Source organism: Carettochelys insculpta, chromosome 2 (assembly GCF_033958435.1).
Source record: "Carettochelys insculpta isolate YL-2023 chromosome 2, ASM3395843v1, whole genome shotgun sequence".
NCBI classification, from domain to species: Eukaryota; Metazoa; Chordata; order Testudines; family Carettochelyidae; genus Carettochelys; species Carettochelys insculpta.
Window position 1 is genome coordinate 186536366 of NC_134138.1, and position 21926 is coordinate 186558291.

At 46.3% G+C, this 21926-nt stretch overlaps 1 protein-coding gene across 2 annotated transcripts in view; it reads right to left on the bottom strand.

The window, feature by feature from the left end:
* The window catches only part of EEPD1 (endonuclease/exonuclease/phosphatase family domain containing 1), an 85645-nt gene that overhangs the window by 6670 nt on the left and 57049 nt on the right, over window positions 1-21926 (bottom strand). The window contains exons 3-5 of one of the 2 annotated variants that reach the window (XM_074986054.1): window positions 5809-5919; window positions 1947-2081; window positions 674-806 (exon numbers count right to left, since the gene is read on the bottom strand). In XM_074986054.1, coding sequence (XP_074842155.1) covers window positions 674-806; window positions 1947-2081; window positions 5809-5919 — 379 coding nt within the window. The remainder of the gene's footprint in view (window positions 1-673; window positions 807-1946; window positions 2082-5808; window positions 5920-21926) is intronic. The other variant, XM_074986055.1, reaches the window with a different exon arrangement.

Below are 21926 nucleotides of genomic sequence, written 5' to 3' on the forward strand. Positions count from 1 at the left end.
ACTAGTCCGAATTCTGCTCTAACATAAGCTATATTGCAGCCTAGCAGTTTAGCATGTATTTAACTTTAAGCATGTGAGTATCCTGTTGACATGAGTAATGCTTTCTGAACAGCTGTTTTACATTGGTATACAATCAGGAACAATTCCACATAAACCAATGGCAAGCCAAGGCAAAGTGCATCAGTCCCTATGTTAATTAATGTTAATTTTTAAGGGTTAACTATGTGCCCAGCACAATAAGATAGTTTTAGTGCCAAAGATTTTATGCTGAAAAGTTAGACAAACAACAGAGAAAAACCTATGGAGAAACTCATGGGATGGAACATTTAAATGGGAAAGGGAATGGTGAGAATATAAAATCAATGGTCCTGTGGCACCTTATAGACTAACAGAAAAGTTTAGAGCATGAGCTTTCGTGAGTTAACTCACTTCTTCAGATGCTGAAGAAGTGAGTTAACTCACGAAAGCTCATGCTCTAAACTTTTCTGTTAGTCTATAAGGTGCCACAGGACCCTTCGTTGCTGCTACAGATCCAGTCTAACACGGCTACCCCTCTGATACTATAAAATCAATGTGAGGCTTTTTGGATCTTAGTTTTAGATTAGTTGTATTTCATTTCTAATTAGATGAGCTGACCTTGTGTGTGTGCCCTTGGATAAAAATAATGTCATACCTTTCAGTGTTTCCTGCAGAGTCTGTGCAAAGGTTGCTAATTTGTGGCTATCGTGATTCTTCCCTATATTCTCTCCTGCTGAGGATGACAGAGCCAGATGAAGGTTAACCAGTGTTAGATCATTCATTCCAACCTAAACAGGAGCAAACAATGTAACAAAGAAAGGATCAGGATGGTCACAGAGGCATAAACTTTTCACGCTGTCAGGTACATTGAGGGTACATGTGTTTGGGATTGGTCATGTGGAGGAGGGCGTTATTTATTTTTTCTTTTCTTTTAAAAATACCAGGCAAACACTAATGCCGTGCAGGCTGCAATACAGTTCTATGCTTTCAGGCCTGGGGAAGCAGCTTTCCCTGAGAAATAGTTTTTTACATTGTACACCAATGCAACCTATATTCCTGCTGAAAACACAAATCATGCCACCTTTGTTCAGCTATTACTGAACATCCAATATTGTGGCCAGAAGTCAAATATCCCAGAGACCTACATAAAATAGTCTTTGACGTGAGCTCTCACTGGTGGAATTGACTTTACATTGCTTCATCAAGGGAAGAGCAGAGCCTGACACTCTTCCCACACCTCCAGCAGGCCTCAGAGAGCTCTGCCTGCAGATTTCAGGACAACTGGAGCCCCTGTGTTTCTGCACTGCTTCCCAACATCCCTCTAAAGTTTACAGCACACTGACATGGTCCTAAACAAAAAGCAGTCAAGTAGCACTTTAAAGACTAGCAAAAGGTCCTGTGGTTGTTTTTACTGGAATCTTGCCCACCTTCAAGGGGCTCACTTGGTGGAGGGGGAACATGACTTAGAGTGACATTTGCCATGGGAGTTGAAAGGGGGACATTGCCACAGAAAAAAAACCCCACCCTCCCACGCATCCTACCATGCATAATCTGTGAAGTACGGGATAGCGGTGCTTCCCCCAGGTTGATAAAAAAGACGGAGTATAGTAAAGTCAGCACGACCTATTAAACACCTCCATCCATGCTGCTCAGATCTGCTGATCATTGCTAACCTCCGTCCATGGGAACAGAAAGGCCTTCACTCTCAGTTCTTCAATATAGAGGGATAAGGTCAGCTAATGCTTATCACAGTCACAGTATAGCCAAGAGGCTTTGCTAATGCTGCAACAGGCCAATGCATTGGCCTCCATTAAAGGCCAGGGAACTTTCAGTCACAAGAACTGAAACGTTGCTGCTTTGAATTTTCTACCTAAAAGGTTCTTCCAGAAGCACAAGTCAACAAGGTCAACACAACACAAAGCCACTACCTTGAAACGCGCAAGGTAAGGGTGAGGATAGGCAAGCTTCCCATTGCCATTAGTGTGCAAGTTCTCCTGTGAGGATGCATCTCTCAGCTCAATGCCAGCTGTCATGTCCCAGAGGAAGCCGGAATATTCAACACCCTACAATTAAAAAGGGGAAAAGCTGGTAACAAAGGAGGAAGCGTGGTGACATGCTTCCTGTGATCATTCCACACCTCGCACCTCAGCTTCACGCAGCCTGATGGGTCCCAGAACCTGTCAATTCCACCAAGCTCTGTGGTCCGAAATTCAGTAGTGTCATCAGTGGTGGCATAAGACATTCAGAAAACACGTGATGTGGGATGACTTGTGTGGATTGAGCATGCAGCGGAGGCACAGAGTAAGTTTAACTTAGCACACGCGCCAGGGAAGAAGGGGGAAGAGCGAAGCTATAAACAGCACAGCATGAGAGTAACACAGCTCCTGCACGCAATCACTTCAATTTAAGCCCACTACACCTAAAACAACTCCATGGCCAAACAGCCCAGATGTGGCAAGACCCGTCAGCCGCAACTTCCACTGACCTTAATGAAAACTGATTACATCAAGGGTTGAATTTACGTAACTTTGCATTACTAATAGGCACTTATACATGTATTCCGGCAGCTGTCGAGGGTACCAGGGTGAGACTGGGGGAGTCGGGGAGCTGGCTCTTTGCCCCAGAAGGTGTGGAGCCAATGGTGGAAGGGGAAGGACCTAGGGCATTCAGCCTTCAGGGCCTGAGGGAGCACAGTGCGGCCCCCTCCCTCCCCCCCTGCATCCCAGCTGTGCACAGCAACGCTGCCACAGCAATTCAAAGGGGCCCAGAGCTCCAGCCATTGCTACCTTTGAAAAGCCAGGCTCAGGGACACTTGCTCCCTTTGCCCACTCGTTGGTGGGCCTGCTTCTGGCCAGCTGAAGCCCCTTTAACTCATAGCACTGCTAAATTTAGTCAACAGTCTCTGAATTTAATGTGCCACCAACTATTCCACTGGTGATGTGAGTGCACACAGCATGGTCCGGTACTGCGTAAGTTGCAGCCTTTCAAAGGACATAGTATAGGCAGCTGTGAGATTGGTTCCCTGGGAATTCTAGGAGATTATTCTGATTTAGATATTCTGCCTTCATGTGTGCGCGCACGCATGTGTGTTTCTCTCTCGCTTACCCACTACCTGAGTTTTTTCAAACACCTCCCTCCAAATGATTCAGAATTAAAGACAGTCCTAGAAATAGCTTTCCATTACCAGCTGCAACAAAAAAGCAGCATCTACTGTGCTGCATCTTCACAGGGTTTTTAGGAAGACATTAGGGGTTAGCTAAAATTCTTTGCTCAGTTGAAGATTGCTTAATGCTTTAAAACAGTACCACAATTATTTCATCTGACTATCATTCCATAGCTATAGGTAAGTGGAAGAAGGAAAAAAACAGCTCTCCACTGTCCTCTCCATTTTCTGGCTCCAGGCTACCTCACTACATTGACAGCCGGAAATCAATACCGGGAGAGGCTGAGAAACCAGACACAATGGAAAGCACCTCTGTCAAATGAAAGAGCTGTGTAGGAACATGAGTTTCCCTATCCACTGTTTTGCGTTACTTAACACTGTAAAATGTCTTGGGATACAGTCTGTGCTAAAGATACACCACAGTGTACGAAAAATGCGAACACAAGTTACATCATGCTCAGTTTTTTATTATTTTGATTAAATATTTCACCATAAAAATGATAAAAAATAGTATTTTCAACATGCCTCATAAAAGTATTGTAGTGCAATCTCTTTATTGTGAAAACCACTTACATATATCTGTTACCTAATTTCACTCAAGAGCAAATCAATGGTAAACTTTAGATCCTATAAGCCCACTCGGTCCTCCTGTCTCAGACTATCATTGAGATGACCGAGTTTGTTTACATTTACGGGAGATAATGCTGCCTGCTTCTTATTTACATCACCTGAAAGTGACAACAGTTGGTCACATAGAACTTTTGTAGCCAGCATTGCAAAGTATTCACAGGCCAGATATGCTAAACATTCATATGCCCCTTCTTATTTTGGACACCATTCCAGGGGACACACTTTTATGCTAACGATACTTACTAAAGTATAATGCATTAATTACATTTGTGACTAAACTCCTTGAGGGGAGAAATGTATGTCTCCTGCTTTGTGTTTTACAAGCATTCTGCCAGGTACATCACCTCAGATGATGGCCCAGTACATGTTGTTCATTTTAAGAACACTTTAACCTAAGATTTGACAAAATACAAGGAAAGTACCAAAGGGAGATTTCTAAAGATAGTTATAGCACTTGACTCAAGGATTAAGAATCTGATATGTCTTCCAAAATCGGAAATGGATCAGGAGTGAAGCACACTTTCAGAAATCTTAAAGCAACAACACACCAATAAAGAAACTACAGAACCCAAATGACCAAAAAAATCAACCTTCTGCTGGTGGAATCTGTGTTATAACTAAAATCAATATGTTTGGAAGTATAAAAAAAAAACCACTTGAAATATTTATATAACTATTATTCTATTACCATTTAACAGTATGATTAATCAGGAATAACTTGTTTAAGTGCTTCACAGCTCTACTAAAAAGCATTCAAATAATCAATGCGTTTCCAACAATGGCTGCAATACAGTTCTGATGATGCTTGTGCAGCTTTCTGATTAGACCTAGCAGTTATGTCTAATTTGTAAAAGAAACACTTCCTTTTTTAATTTAGCTTCCACTTCAAAACCATCACAGCCCCCAACAACTGTCACAACAAGCCATGCTCCAACTCGAATAGCAACATGATTCATATGTGGAGGAGAAAAATGAAGCTGTGGGTGCTTTTTTCAGTACTGTGATTAGGTACTTAAGGGGATACAACCACTACCTCCTACTTCATAAAAATAATACCCAGAACAGACTGAAAATAATCCCTTGTACAATCACAAACAATTCATTTCCTTTCATGGGACCATGTCTCATCTTCATGACATGAGGCGTGCAGAATACCCAACCACCCAATTTTAAGTGTCCTGTAAATTACTCTACTTAACAACAACAAACCAGTCCCAGGCATGCTGAAGAGAGTCAGCACCTTAGTCCTCAGGTAGACATAAATGAGACATCTGCTCAAAAAGTAAAGCACCACTCATCCTCAGGAAGGCTGGCAGAATCTAGCTGAGTATAAATATATTTTGTATATTTTTAACAATGAGGATGCCAATAAATAACGGTTATTACATTACAGGATAAATACTTTGCTGCAGTATACACTCTAAATATTGGAAGTGCTGCAGTAAAAGTAACTGCTTATTTTTTTTAATAGTGCCATTGTACTTTGTACATGTGCAAGATACATTTTATGGAATACATAATGTGAGCTACTTTTCCAGATGACAAAAAAAGCTCTAAATAGACACCCTGTGAGGTCTTAATCTGCACTCTAAGAAACTTGGAAACATTAGCAATTTCCTGGCAACATTTTATTCTGGACCAAGGTTAGCTGACTAGCAGAGTAGTACTGGGGAAGTACTTCAATGTATCAGCATGCAGAATGCTGGACTATCTTTTTTATCTTGTTGTGTGGGCTTTGCCATACACACTTCTTTTTTTAAAATCCATTCTTCCTTGCTTCCTGGCTACACAAAAAGAAAAATCACTCTTTGATTTAATTTTTTTGTTAATGATTTTTTCAAACACCACAAGAAGAGTCTGCTCAAAATAGAAGAGAATTGCAAACCACTCCACACCCCCTTGCAAACTGCATAATGCTTTGGCCCAAATTAAAAATATGTCCTTGGTTTGAGCAAAACAAAATGAAGTAAAAGGTCAAGCTTTGGGGATTAATGTACCTTATGTAGCTGGCCTGAGGGTTTCTCGGAAACAACACCCTTCCAGCATCCTCTAGGGCCTTTCCACTTGCGGATGTTTGGCAGAGTCGGCTGGTTCAATTCCATACAAAACTGTAAAGGAAAAGGAAAAAAAAAACTTTGTAGAGTTTGTTTTTTTCCTCAAACCAGAATAAAGTAGCTTTGAAAGCAGTATTAATAATAGGCATATTGGAGATACACTATAACCTCTACTGAAATAAGAAACACGTGCTGCCTACAGATGTGAGGCCAGCTCCTCAGCTGGTGTGGCACATCTCTCGACTTAAAAGGAGTGATGTCAATTTATACCAGCTCTGGCTCTGGATCCTGGGTGTTGATACAGCAACAGTTTGACCAGGCTGTGGAAATGAAGGCTTGTAAACATAGAGAGAACATGCACACATCACCGACACATAGCAGAAACTGTGAAACACTAACATCTACTAGTGTTTGCATAAGAGGAAGACTAAGCTAAATTATGTACCAACTTACACATTTTTAGAACTTCTACCACAATTTATTGCAGATACTATAATGATAACTTCTTATTTAAAGTGTTTGATCCCCAAGTTAATTTATTCAAAGCACTGATCCTTTTGTGTAGATATAAGGTATCAGAGTATTTGAAAGTCTCTAACAACGTGCTTAGTAAAATGTGATAGCCAAGCTTGGTATATGAGGAAAGAATGCCCTTTGTGCCTGCTTCTAATGATTAACTTTGTCTAGGCTATAATCACAGAGACAGCTCCATATCCTGTTCCAGGCCCTCTGCACTGTTCTGGTGTATTGTTCTGGGGGGTGTGGCAGAAAACCCACCACAAATATTTTCCTTGGAGAATAGAGTGCTCTTTCAGGGTGCAAGATTTCATCCCGTCACTCCAAAACAAAGGGCTAAGTTAAAAGCAACAAAAAGGGGTTTATAGCGAAAACGATAACCGGAGCTCCAATTCTGCAAACTGAGCAGTACAGACAAAACTGCCCAGGCTGGATTTTACAGGCTTTACTGGGCCTCTGCGTGGGAATACAAACCTCCTGCCTGGAGCTCAGTTCTGGGTTGGAGCTGTGATTCCACGTAATGCCCCTGGGGCTGAACATCTTTTTAATTTAGTATTTTTTGGTATTCTTATTTTTCTTTTTTTAAAGAAGGTCAGAACTGCAGACTTGATGGACTGCCTTGTGTATAATTTGGGTACATTTGAAGCTCAAGTCTTCATGTCTCAGAAATATTCTATTCAACAGAAGGCTGAGTCAGCTTTAGTCTCTGAATCACAGTTAAAGTATTTGATATATCCTTTTAATTGTGTGGGTTTTTTTATGAACCATGCATTGTAAGTATTACTTTATAATTACTTGAAGCAGCACTACACTAATTATACTTACACTGACTACACATGACACTACACTGTATGTTTGGGCTTATCAGTGAAACAAAGTATGCAAAGTAATAATTAAAATCATCAAGCAAAGCCAGGGTTGGAGATAAGCACTATCATAATCTAAACAAGGAATTCAGCTCTTTTGGGCTACAGTTACACTAGTGAGTTCTGCTGACAAAACCTTTGTTTTGTCACCAAAACTCATGGTGTGTGCACACACAAAATGCGTTTTGTTGACAGTTGGCTGACAACACTCAGCACTTTCGCCAGCAGCGTTCTGCCTCTCAGTCATACGGCATAATGCTGCTGCTGACAGATTCCATCTACAAAAAAACTGTATGGATGCTCTGGGAGGCTCTCTCTTGACAAACAGGGCATCCAAAACAATGGGCAGTTCTGCTTGCTGTGCTTCCAGGTGCTTGCTTTGTTGACAGAGCAGCAGGGAAGTCCAGCCACTCTGTCAGCAGAGCTCAGAGCTTTTTCAATCCGCTTTTAGCGTATGGTCACACTCTGTCAACAGAAGCTTTGCTGGGAAATCTCTTCTGCCAGTGACTTCTGTTGACAGAGTGCTGTAGTGTTAACTACGGACTTTATGCTGCAGGTGGCTGGAACAGCAGGCCAGAATCCACCCATATTAAATAAAAATAAAACATTCATTATTCAAATAAGCACCAGAATTTGACTAGTATGACATATAGTATGACATTCAACTAGTTCCAGCAAATCTATCTGACAAAGCTAGGATTTAAGTGCGCTCAAAGTGTATGGAGCAGAAGATTACACAGTTCTTTCTCAAAAGGACCGATATATGTGGGATGTAATCACAGGGATTTGAGAATTTGCTCTGAACCAGCTATCTTGACTTGGGCCCCTTTTCCAGTGGAGGAGATACACAAACTGACAGTCTCTCAGCTTGCTAGAAGTCATCTTTGAACTCACATGAGAAGGGCACTTCTCAATTCATGCAATCCTTCCCATAAAACTCAAGCTCAAAGCACGCTGGGCTTCACTTTTTACAATATGACTATAAAGACACGTGCTTGGTCTACATGAAAAACAAGCCCATCCCTTACTCACTCTCTAAATTAGTTCTTTGATTCATCCATATTTAGTAAGTCCTTTGATGGACAAGAAACACTAACATAAAACTCTTGATCAAAAGCATGCCATGGGTGTTGCAAACCTTCATAAAAATATATCCCTTATAAGCCGCATCTACATGTGCACGCTACTTTGAAGTAGCGGCAACAACTTTGAAATAGCGCCCGTCACGGCTACACGCGTCGGGCGCTATTTCAAAGTTAACATCGACGTTAGGCGGCGAGACGTCGAAGTCGCTAACGCCATGAGGGGATGGGAATAGCGCCCTACTTCGACGTTCATCGTCGAAGTAGGGAACGTGTAGCCGTTGCGCGTCCCGCAACATCGAAACTGCGGGGTCCTCCATGGCGGCCATCAGCTGAGGGGTTGAGAGACGCTCTCTCCAGCCCCTGAGCTCGATGGTGGCCGCGTGGAGCGGCCCCTTAAAGCTCCCCGCCCCCTGCCTTCCTGTGCAGGAAGCTGAGAGAGCGTGCAGGCAGCAGCACTAACACGCGGCTAGCCTGCACGCTCCTCCGCAGCCACACACCCCCCCACCCGCCGTGATGGCCGCCCACCAGCCCCCCCAGGGGACCCCCCCCAAGGGGAGCCAGGGCTCACAGCCCAGCAGCCAGGCGGGGAAGCGGCAGCGGGGCCCCTCCTGGATGGAAGCCGAGCTTCGGGACCTGCTGGGGCTCTGGAGCAAGGTGGAGGTGCTCCAGGTAATGGGGAGCAAGAGGTGCAATGCGGATGCGTTCGCTCGGCTGGCCGAGGACCTGGCCGCCCGGGGTCACCCTGCCCGCACTCCGCATCATGTCCGGAGTAAAGTGAAGGAGCTGCGGCAGGGTTACGCCCAGGCCCGGGATGCGGCCGGCCGATCTGGGGCTGCCCCCGTCACTTGCCTCTTTTACAGGGAGCTCAGTGCCATCCTGGGCCCCCGGCACACCTACTCCCCTCCGGCCACTCTTGATACCTCGGCCAAGGAGCCCCAGCAGGCCCCGGAGGTGAAGTCCGCCCCGGAGGCAAGCCCCGCACCCCGGGGCCCCCCCAGGAGCCCACCCCCGGGGCACCGGAGGAGGAGGAGAGGGACTCCTCCTCCAGTGATGCCGGCCTCCACATCATCCTCCCATCCAGGAGCTCCAGCCGGGCGTCCGCCCCCCGGGTGTCCCCCAACCGTGGGAGTGGACTGTCAGGTACGTACCGCCCCCGGTGTACACCCCCGGGGTTGAGGGGCGGGGGTAATAGATATGGCCAGGGCCCCATGGACAGCAGTGACATGTCCCTCAGAAGAGTGCATCAGCCCCTGCCCCCCACAGCACGACAGTGCCATGCCCCATCCCCGGGGCCGAGGGGAGCGGAACCTCTAGGGTCCCCCGGGGGGAGGGGGTGGGACACCCAGCAGCAGCAGCAGCAGCAGCATGTGATGGAGTGGGGGGAGTGCAAATGCGAGACTCAGGCTAGATATGAGAAACAAGCTGAATAGCTCCCAGTGGCTAAGGATGATCCTGGGGCTACAACTGGCAGGTTACACCTCTGCCCTGAACAAACAGGAGGGAGGAGCCGAGCTGGGTTTGAATCGGGGGCGGCAGTTAGAGGCTAGGGGAAGGGAGAGCTAGAAGGCAGCCAGCCTGAGGAGGGGGAAAGCTACACCCCAGAGGGGCACCCCTCGGGGTCTTCTCCCCAGGACGGGTTGGAAGGACTGTCTCTGACTGCTGTACTGTCGCTTCTGTGAGAAGCTGGGCATCTGTTGCCTAATAAACCTCCTGTTGTACCTGCTGAGTGAGAGTCACTGCTGCCAGCGGACGGGGTGCAGTGCAGGGGGACCCCAGAACCCCATCACAGCAGCATCTCCTGGGGACGGGGATGGGGAACCTGCAGCAGAGGGGTGGGGGGACAAGGGCCACGGCTCGGGGCCCACACTAACAGCTGTCTCCACTCTTCTTCCCCCCCTCCTGTGTTCCGCAGCTGCACCATCGGAAGGACCGGAGAGCGCCGGCGAGGCATCAGTGGTCCCGGAAAGCCCTCCGGGGCCATCACTCCAGGCCAGCCCCTCGGCGGACCACCGACTGGCCCCACGGCGGGGAAGACAGCGGATGCAGCACCACCAGCCGACGGCGATGGACCCCCAGCTGCTGGCCCTCCACCGTTGGCAGCTGGAGGTCGCCGAGCAGCGGCTGCGGGTGGAGGAACACCACCTCCACCTGCAGGAGCGGGCGCTGGCCTGGCGCCAGGCGGCATGGGGGGCCTACATGCGGACCCTCAAACACATCGCGGACTCCCTGGCCCCCCAGGCCGCGCCGTCCGCCGCAGCGCCCGCCCTGCCTGCTCCACCTGCTGCTCCACCTGCTGCTCCAGCCGCTGCGCCGTCCGCCATCGCACCACCACCCACCACCGAGGGCCATTCCGCCGAGGGGGACCTGGGGCCACCTGACACTCGCCAGCCATATCTCCCGGTCCGCCCAGCCCCCAGCCAGCCCCAGCCAGGGCTGCGGCCGAGGCGGGGATCCCGACCGCCCACCGCCAGGGCTGGACTGTAGGGGCGTGGGGCCCAGGACGTGGCCCGCCTCTCCCCCTTTGTATATATTCCCCCCAGTTTATTGTTATTTTGTTGTAAATAGTTTGTATTTGTGACCCATTACTATGCTGATCCTTACCCCCCCATGTAAATAGTTCTCCCCTTCCTTGTCTTCCACTTTCATGTTATCCCGATTTTTATAATGTATATATATTTATCAGTTAGATTTCCCCTGTACATAGTTTGTCTTGTTCATAATATTAATAATAAAATAATAATTATAATAATAAGAGTTCCAGTAAAGATGTTTGAGTTGACAAACAACTGTCTGCTTTTATTTTTACAAGAGAATTGGGGGGGTGTGCTCTTGCGTGCTCTATGGTGTGGGCGTAGGGGCAGGGAGTGTTGTGGAGGATGGGGGGGGTGCAGTGGGGGGCCTGCCAGCGTTCACCCCGCGGCCTCATCGAACTGGGCCCGCAGGGCCTCCCGGACCCGGGTCCCTTCGGGGTCCACCTGGCGACTGGGGGCAGCGGGTGGCTGCCCATCGGCCCTGCCAGCCTCCACAGCCCAGCCCTGAAAGAAGGCCTCCCCCTTACTCTCCACCAGGTTGTGTAGGGCGCTGCACGCGCCCACAATCTGGGGGATGTTGGTGGGGCCCGCATCAAGGCGGATGAGGAGACACCTCTAGCGCCCACTGAGGCGGCCAAATGTGTGCTCCACCACCTGGCGCGCGTCGTTCAGGCGCTGGTTGAAGCGCTCCTGGCTGGCTCTGAGATGGCCCGTGTACGGGTGCATGAGCCAGGGCCGGAGGGGGTATGCCGCATCTGCGATGACGCAGAGGGGCATGGTGGTGTCCCCCACAGTGATCTCCCACTGAGGGATGTAGGTCCCCGCCTCCAGCTGGTGGCACAGGCCCGAGTTCCTGAATACCCGGGCATCGTGGGTGCTGCCAGGCCAGCCCACATAAATGTCCAGGAAACGGCCCCGGCTGTCCACCAAGGCCTGGAGGACCACTGAGTGGTAGCCCTTCCGGTTTATGTAGCGTCCTCCACTGTGTTCCGGGGTGCGGATGGGGATGAGAGTCCCATCCAGAGCCACGAAGCATTGGGGAAGCCCAGGGTGGCAAAGCCCACGATGGCGGCATCCGGGTCCCTAAGCCTCACGAGCCTGTGGAGGAGCAGGGCGTTGATTGTGTGGACGACCTGCAGGGGAAGCACATGGGAGAGCACCAATGAGGGGTGTGCAGGGTGTGTGTGGCCCTCCCCTACCAGGGCCCCCCTCCCCTCCCCTGCCAGGGCTGCCTCCCCCTCCCTCTGTGGGTCCTCTTACCTCCATGAGGACAGCCCTGACGGTGGCCTTGCCGACACCAAGCTGCTGGCCCACGGATCGGTAGCTGTCTGGAGTGGCCAGCTTCCAGACAGCGATGCCGACCCGTTTCTCCACACTGAGGGCACGCCACATGGTGGTGTCCTGGTGCCTCAGTGTGGGGGTGAGCCACTGGCAGAGCTCCAGAAATGTCTGCCGGCTCATCCGAAAGTTCTGGAGCCAGGGGTCGTCGTCCCACTCTCCGAGCACCAGCCGCTCCCACCAGTCGGTGCTGGTGGGGTAGCTCCACAGCCGGCGGCGTGTGCGGCGGGGGGGCGGCGGGGTGCTGCAGGGTTGGGGGTTGAGCCCTCCTCCCCTGCGGGCAGCTCCTCCTCTGTGGCAAGGAGGTGCTCAGCTGCCTCCTGCATGGCATCGAGCAGGGCGAGCACTGCTCCTGCAGGGGCGGCTGGGTGGACCTCTGGCTGCTGCTGCTGGGGGTCCATGACTGCGTCACTCGAGGTGTGCGTGCCTATGGCTCTGCAGACCGCGTGCTGTGCAGGCTGCTTGTGTTTGGGAGGGGCCCTTTAAGGGAGCGGCTAGCTGTTGCCCCGGAAGCGCTAGTCCGCCCTGTGACCCTGTCTGCAGCTGTTCCTGGCACCCTTATTTCAATGTGTGCTACTTTGGCGTGTAGATGTTCCCTCGCAGCGCCTATCTCGATGTGGTGCTGCGCAACGTCGACGTTGAACGTCGACGTTGCCAGCCCTGGAGGATGTGTAGACTTTATTCATTGAAATAGCCTATTTCGATGTCGCTACATCGAAATAAGCTACTTCGATGTAGCGTTCACGTGTACACGTAGTTTCAGAGAACCAAACAGGTTTCGTTTCTCTCTACTGAGCTCCAGACTTTCCAAAGTCTGTACCCAACCAAGATTATTAAATTTGGAAAGTAAGACAAGGGTTCAGCAATGCCACCCACCACGCTATATAAAGATGTGTTTTGTTTTCTGTACCCACGGATTCATACAGAGTGTAGCCTTGGATGTATCCAATAACAGTGTTTGTACAACTACTTTTAGCAACTTGCTCCTTTGCAAGATTTCCTCATATTTAACCTCAGATGCAAATCATAATTTTTGTTGCTGCTGAACAACAAGATAACCACTCCATGTAAAGAGAAAACTGAGTAACTGTGCATACTAATAAAGCATCATTATGCATACTTTGGTGACTGATATCCAGACGTAAGAAGCTGTTTCACAGGATGCTAGCATTAGCTTCTATTCTTATCAGAAACAAACACAGATACTTGGCTTTATCTTTTCCTAAGGACAACATCTCTAATGCTGTACAATGTGCTCTGCAATACCATATCTGGGGATGAGGCTGAGCTTGTGGCTTGTCCGATGTTTTTCTGTCTCAGAAAATGGTGTGCTACCTACCATGCCATGTGGCAACTACAAATGACACCAGGAAACAAAGCTTTGGGGTTTTACAGTGTGTTGATATGTTGTTTGTTAGTAGCACATGATTCTATTTTGGAGGGTCTTTACATTTCACACAAAAGGGTAACGCAGGCTGAAAAGGGAAGAGGGTCAGGGGGTGGGATGAGGAATCACACTATTTCCAGAGACTTCTGCTGCAAGCCCATTAATTCAGTGCAGGCTTCCATGTAGTACTCAGTCAACTTTAAAGAGGCGCTCAAAGCAATTAGCTGTCCAGGTTCTTAAATTACCAGAGAGATTTTGTATCAAAAAGCACTACTATAAATGTAAATAGTAAGATATTTCATTAAAGCAATGCTAACCCTGCTTCCACTTAAAAATTGTAGGGAATTATATGTTTTAAAAAAGAAGGTCTTGCATACAAATTTTTCAATAGATTTTTTTTCAAATGTTGCTTGATGGAGCAGCTTTGCATTTTTATTTATTTAATTTGAGGAAAGCAGGGCAGTGAGGGGAAGCAGGCTGCTAAACCCGAGAGATGTGTTTTCTTAAGTGTAGAGATAAGGAGTAAATAGTATCAAATCAATCACTTTGGATATACAGATTAAATCTATGTGACCAGTTGCTAATGGATTTCAGATATTTTCAGAGGCACAACATTAGCAGAGGCAGAGTTATGCAAGATGACGCAGCTGAAGTTCAAGGGCTATGAAGGCCTTTGGTATCTGAAAAGAAGAGCTTGGCCAATGGATGAAATGTTTTACCATGTTAGGCAAGGACATAGGATGTGATGTATACAAACCAACCATCAAATTCTACATCCTGCCTCCTGCAGCAGCCAGTACCGTGCTATGTGCTTTTGAGAAAGGTAAAGATAAGAGACCTAAAATGAGCTTTGTTAATTGTGCAATTCTGTCTATGGAAAATAATTCTCTTCCTGATGCATCTGGCAATCAGCTTCCATCCTGAAACATGAAATTTTTATTTCAGATAGGCTTTAGAGGATTAAAAGATACAAGAAGAATGAAGGATAAACAAAACTGCACATGGCCACCCAGCGATAACTCTCCCCTCATCCAGTCTTTAATTTACCCTTCCCCAGGTCTCTTCCTCTCTGTCCTGCCTCTCTCTTTGTTGATACATTTCCTATTGCCCCTGTTGCTAGCGTCTAGCTAAAGAAATGCTCCTTGAACTTTGTGTTCAAGTTCTATTCTCTTTGTAGCTGTTCTTGTCGAGGAGCGACATTTAATTCTACCTCCAACAAGAATCTCTCACCACACCGAGATACTTGTAGTTCTCATCTGGCATACTGTGAAGACCAAAGAAAAAAAAGCAATGCAGAGGAGATAGGTAGATCTAGTGTGACACAACTTATGCCCTGACCATCCTAGACAACTGGAAGGCAAGAAGGTGGTCTAAGGTTCTCTCTTTCATGAATATATATTTTCACACTTTCTGTTACAAGATTCTGATTTGAAATTGATTTTCCAGGGGAAAAGCACATGCTGCTGCTAGAAAACATTTTGATGAGGTGAAAAGAAGTAGGACTTTCTTTTGCCTTTTTGTCCAACTAGCTGGCTAGATAAATAGCCAACTGTAAGGAGCCTTCACTGCCCTGCACCTTGTGGCATCATTTACACTAGTGCAAAGTGAGTATAAATCGGATGTAAAATGCAATCAAATCAGAATTCTCCATCCCTTTATGCAGACTGGTAGTATTTTACAAAACTTTTGTCTGGTTACAAGACACTGTACAAGCTGCAAGCACAGAAGCATCAGACCATTTAATGTCATCTTGCTTATTCTGCAACAGCTGGATGTAAGGAATGGACCTCATGACTGATGGGGACTTAGAACAGTTGGATTAAATTTCCCACTGATATAGGCGGGAAATAATTTACTTGGCTTCCTCTATATGTCTCAGTTCCCCATCTGTAAACTGGGAATTAACAATACTTTTCAAACCCACAGCATTTGGGTAGGATCATTAATGGTTGGAAGGTGCTCACACACTGCACTGATGGAAACCACAGACACATGTACAGAATCAGGATTCATTTACTGAAGTACAGTGTTTTCCTTGTGGCTATCCAATTAGCCCTTTCCAGGGAAACTTTATTAATGGTTTTCTAATGGGTTTTCACCAATACTGATTTTGCACAAAAGATGATAAAGCCTGGAGATGTTCTTTGGGCCTGATGAAAAACTAATTGTTAGCTATTTACAGAATAGAGCAGAAAACCACATGAAATCAGTTTACAATCACAGACATGGCAATAGGTATGTTTTGGACGAATGGCTTCTATCTGTCATTCTTGGTTTAGTTATATAATGTGCTAAATCATGGCAGCCTTGATTTTACAGGTCCCTAGTTACACAACTTCAGCGAAAATGAAAGTATGTATAAATAACAAATATGATGAAAGTGAGACAACCAATAAAACAAATACAACACTTCTGTGAATTTTGCCTGAGCCTCATTTTGCCTTTCTACCTTTCTCAGTGGTTTGAATATTGGCCTACTAAATCCAGGGTTGTGAATTCAACCCTTGAGGGGGCCATTTAGGGGTCTGGGGCAAAAATAGATTTGAAAAAAAAAAGGGGGGGAGGGGATGGTGCTTGGTCCTGCCAAGAGGGCAAGGGACTGGACTAGATGACCTCCCAAGGTCCCTTCCAGTTCTCTGAGATGTGTATTTCCATATATCTATATCTATCTATCATCAGTTTGAAAAGTAGAGTACAGGAAAGACAGTCTGAATTTTGTAGCTTTGGAAAGGTTCCGAGGCCTGTTTCTTTATTTGTTTCCCTGAATGCTATGACAGGTTAAATCTCTCTGGTCTAGCACCTTCAAGTTCTGACTGGCGCCAAAAGAGAGCATTTGCTGGACTGTAGGAGGTCAATATTGTCTATCACCATGGTGTCCAATACGTTGGCCAGTCAGCACATGAGGCGAAACTGGGCTCCGGAGCCACATGCAACTCTTGAAGCCTTTAAATGTGGCTCCTCAGAGCCTCACGAGTGCCCTCCTCCTGCTCCATGCAAATGCTCCAGTGTGCGGCAGCAGCAACGGCGGCTCCTGTGGCTTGGACCCTGCTGCAGCTCCTGCCTTGGGTCTCCCGCTGCCACAGCTCGGGCCTCAACTTGGCTCCAGTGCAGCTCTTACAGCCGCGGCTCTGGTGAGTTGTCATGCGTGGGGCTGTGTGTATGTGCCTGACTCCGTGGGAGAGGGAGGGCATTCAGTTGGGTGGGGAGTGGGGCGGGGGGTGCTGAGGTGCCTAGTCCTGAGGGAGGGCATTTATTTGGAGATGGGGATAAGGGGAGCCTGGCTCTGCGGGAGGAGGAAGGCATTTATTTGGAGCTGGAGGGGCTCAGGGAGCCTGGCTCTGGGGATGGGGGAGGGCAGTTATTTGGAGGCTGGGTGTGGTGAATACAGAAGGATGACGACCACAAGCGTGGTGATCCTTTAATTACTCTTGGACACCCCTGTTCTAGCAGCATTACCAACACTTCCACTGCTTACTGGGTTCTTAGAAGACATTTGGGATAAATTACAGCTAAACAGCACAGAACAGAGAGCCAGACCAAGTGGCGGTAAAAAAACTTTATGGGACTATGTGAAATCTGGCCACACCCACGATAAGAGGTTGGCTGGCTAACTAAAATCACTCTGGATGATGAATGTTGCTGGAAGAGAGAGTGCCAGACTACAAAGGTTTTATTTGTACTAAATAATGAAACGTATTTAATTCTTAAATGGCTCCTATCTTCAATGTACTTGATAAACAATAACAGTCATCCACAAAAGAATCCTTTGTGAAAGAAAATGGTGATGCGGTAGTTCAGCATCAGACATTCAACTGGTTTTTTAACCAGTCTCATCTTGTGAATGTCCAGATTTCACCCAGGCTCACACACCAAGCCTCCCTTTGTGCTCGTGAATCCAAATTTCACTTTAAAAACTCTCACAACTGTGTCCACAGAAAACTCATTTGTCCTGGACCAAACTGTAACATTAGTACACATGCAGCTTTTTAAACTGTGTGTAAGTGTTTGGGGAGAAGTGGAAGCCGGGGGGGGCGGGTAATTAGGTCTTGAGATGTTGCTCCACAAAAATGCATAAAGTGCTTCACCCCCATACGAAGCACATTACAATTCCCAAAATTCCCACTTGGCTCCTGCCTAACCCTGTCGGCGCCTAACTCACTTGGGGCCTAAGTTTTTTATAGTAATAGCTCTCCAAGTGATGAAGTCTCTGTTTCCGGGCATGCACACAGATGCCTTTCTCTAGGGCTACGTCTACACTACAGCAATCTTTTGAAATAATTCCTTCCAGAAGATATTTTCTGAAAGAACTTCTCTCGAAAGAATGCATCCACACACAAAAAAGCAGATCAAAAGAGTAATCTGCTCTTTCGAAAGAGAGAGTTCACACAGCCTCCACACAGCCCCTGCTCTTTCAAAAGAGCTGGTCAGGGACTGGGGGGAAAAAAAAAACATGAGATGCCACAAGGACTGCTCTTTTGGGAAAAAAGGGGCCCATGGAGCATCTACATGTTTTCTTTTGAAAGAAGCGTTCAAAAGAAGGCCCTCTTTCTGAAACTGAAGTGGAAGAGTGCTTTCAAAAGGAGCACTAAGTTCTTTTGATTTAATTTTGAAAGAACGCTTTTTGTGTATAGATGGTCTGCTGGATATTTCAAAAAGTCCCTTCTTTCAAAAAATATTCAAAAGAACTTGCTAGTGTAGATGTGGCCTACATGTCTGGAAGCCACACCTCCTGCCTAAGCAGCAAGGTGATCCACGAACCAAGAATACGGCTCCCCCATTGCTCTGGAGGATGCACCAATCTCTGAACTATGAGATGTTCTTATATGAGGCTCCCTCAGTCTCTTCCTACAACAGCTGCTCCACTATGGATAAATAATGAGTTACTGGCACTGGAGGACTGGACCCTGGGACTCCCATCTTCCTGGAGGATCCCTCACCACTGGCCTGCAATGTTAGTCTCACTCTCTTTCTCCTTGGCCCCATGACTCTCATCACCAACCCTTCTATCTGCCTTGAGGGCTCTACTGAGGATTTGAACAAGGGGTTTCTTTCTCCTTGCCTGCCTGCTAGAGGGAAGAAATGGAACATGACTCTCTCAGATCCCAACTGAGTTCTCTAACCACTAGGTCAGGGGTCAGCAACCTGTGGCTTGGGTGCACATGAGCCAATTTCCATCAGCATGCAAGGAGAGAGCTCAGCCCCCGCCCCTCCTTTTCCATGCAGCTGGGAGCTTTCTCAAAGCCAGGCCACTTGTGGTTTAACAGAAGACCAGCAAATGCTATCAACCACCACCTAAAGGGTAAAGCTCTGCATCCGAATTTATTAATGAAGCTGTTGAAAGTACAACTATTAGTGACTTCAGAAAGTATCACTGGCACTCAGAGCGTACATTAAGGCTGAAAGGTCAACCAGACAGATTGCTGACCCAGGCACTAGATTAAATATTACATAAGAACATAAGAACATAAGAATGGCCATACTGGGTCAGACCAAAGTCCATCAAGCCCAGCATCCCATCTGCCGACGGTGGCCAATGCCAGGTGCCCCAGAGAAGGAGAACAGAAGACAATGATCAAGTGATTTATCTCCTGCCCTTGTTATGAAGGCTAGGGCACCATACTTTATCCCTGGCTAATAGACATTTATGGACCTAACCTGCAAAAATTTATCAAGCTCTTTTTTAAACCCTAATAGAGTCCTGGCCTTCACAGCCTCCTCGGGCAAGGAGTTCCACAGGTTGACTGTGCGCTGTGTGAAGAAAAATGTCCTTTTATTAGTTCTGAACCTACTACCCATCAATTTCATTTGGTGTCCCCTAGTTCTTGTATTATGGGAAAAGGTAAATAATTTTTCTATATTCACTTTCTCCACACCATTCATGATTTTATATACCTCTATCATATCGCCCCTCAATCGCCTTTTTTCCAAACTGAAAAGTCCCAGTCTCTCTAGCCTCTCCCCATATGGGACCCTTTCCAAGCCCCTAATCATCTTAGTCGCCCTTTTCTAATGCCAATATATCTTTTTTGAGGTGAGGAGACCACATCTGCACGCAGTACTCGGGATGTGGGCGTACCATAGTTTTATATAGGGGAAGTATGATATCTTTTGTCTTATTATCGATCCCTTTTTTAATAATTCCTAACATCCTATTTGCCTTACTAACTGCCGCTGCACACTGCGCGGATGTCTTCAGAGAACTATCCACTATAACTCCAAGATCCCTTTCCTGATCTGTCGTAGCTAAATTTGACCCCATCATGTAGTACGTGTAATTTGGGTTATTTTTTCCAACATGCATTACCTTACACTTACCCACATTAAATTTCATTTGCCATTTTGCTGCCCAATCACTCAGTTTGCTGAGATCTTTTTGTAGTTCTTCACAATCCCTTTTGCTTTTGACTGTCCTGAACAACTTGGTGTCATCTGCAAACTTTGCCACCTCACTGCTTACCTCATTTTCTAGATCATTGATGAACAAGTTGAACAGGATCGGTCCCAGGACTGACCCCTGGGGAACACCACTAGTTACCCCCCTCCATTGTGAAAATTTACCATTTATTCCAACCCTTTGTTTTCTGTCTTTTAACCAATTCCCGATCCATGAAAGGACCTTTCCTCCTATCCCATGACCACCTAATTTACATAAAAGCCTTTGGTGTGGGACCGTGTCAAAGGCTTTCTGGAAATCTAGGTATATTATGTCCACTGGGTGCCCCTTGTCCGCATGTTTATTAACCCCTTCAAAGAATTCTAATAGATTAGACAGACAGACACGACTTCCCTCTGCAGAAACCATGCTGACTTTTGCCCAACAATTCATGCTCTTCTATGTGCCTTGCAATTTTACTCTTTACTAGTGTTTCTACTAATTTGCCTGGTACTGATGTTAAACTTATCGGTCTATAATTGCCAGGATCTCCTCTAGAGCCTTTTTTAAATATTGGTGTTATATTGGCCGTCTTCCAGTCATTTGGTACCAAAGTGGATTTAAAGGATAGGTTACAAACCACTGTTAATAACTCCGCAATTTCACATTTGAGTTCTTTCAGAAACCTTGGGTGAATGCCGTCTGGTCCTGGAGACTTGTTACTATTCAGCTTATCAATTAATTCCAAAACCTCCTCTAATGTCACTTCAGTCTGAGTGAGTTCCTCAGATTTGTCGCCTAAAAAGGCTGGCTCAGATTTAGGAACCTCTGTAACATCTTCAGCCGTGAAGACTGAAGCAAAGAAATCATTTAATCGCTCCGCAATGGCACTGTCTTCCTTGATCGCTCCTTTTATATCTTTATCATCCAAGGGCCCCACTGCTTTTTTAGCAGGCTTCCTGCTTCTAATGTATTTAAAAAACATTTTACTATTGTTTTCTGAATTTTTGGCTAGCTGTTCCTCAAACTCTTTTTTGGCTTTTCTTACTACATTATGACAGTTAATTTGGGAGTGTTTATGTTCCTTTCTATTTTCCTCACTAGGATTTGACTTCCACTTTTTAAAAGCTGCCCTTTTCTCTCTCACTGCCTTTTTAACATGGCTGTTTAGCCATGGTGGTTCTTTGTTAGGTCTCTTACTGTGTTTTTTTATTTGGGGTATACATTTAAGTTGGGCCTCTAGTATGGTGTCTTTAAACAGTTTCCATGCAGCTTCCAGGGATTTTAGTTTAATTACAGGGTTCACCACCTCCTTCTGCTCTGCCCTGTGGTGTGGCATGAGGAAGATGCCCAATTTTTTCTCCAAAAAAAAAAAAAAAGACGACTTGGTTACCTAAACCACTGGACTCCAGGAGCAGGATTTCCAGCTGTGGACGACTACCCAAGAAATGTGATTATCTCTGTGAGTAGGGTGAGGCTTAAAACACACTCACGTTGGCATCTCCAGCTAGCTGAGGTGGTTTCCCCACCCAGTGTGCTGGGTTTTGTGGATCACAGCCTTTGGCATCTATCTCCTCCAATTTGTTGCATTTGCAGCCTAAACAAGTATTGTTCTAAAAATTGTCTAGGTGCTGAATAAGTGATTACAATGAACCAGATTAGAACATGGCACACTCTTGCAGCTGCTATGATATCAGTTTATGGCACTTGCATGAATTATAAATATAATCATGTTCATGGTTGAAGCAACATATACACCTTTGTTCTTTTACCGGACAATCTTCATTTACTGCACAGTAACCTATTTACATTTATAAGCTGAAAGTACTTGATCAGTTTACAAAAAGATTTGGATATTCTTAAATCCTAAATTATCTGCCTTTCTTCTCCAGAGGATATTTTGGAATATCGAGTTTTAATTGGTATGGGAACACAGAACAGAAATGCTCCGTAATTACCTCACAG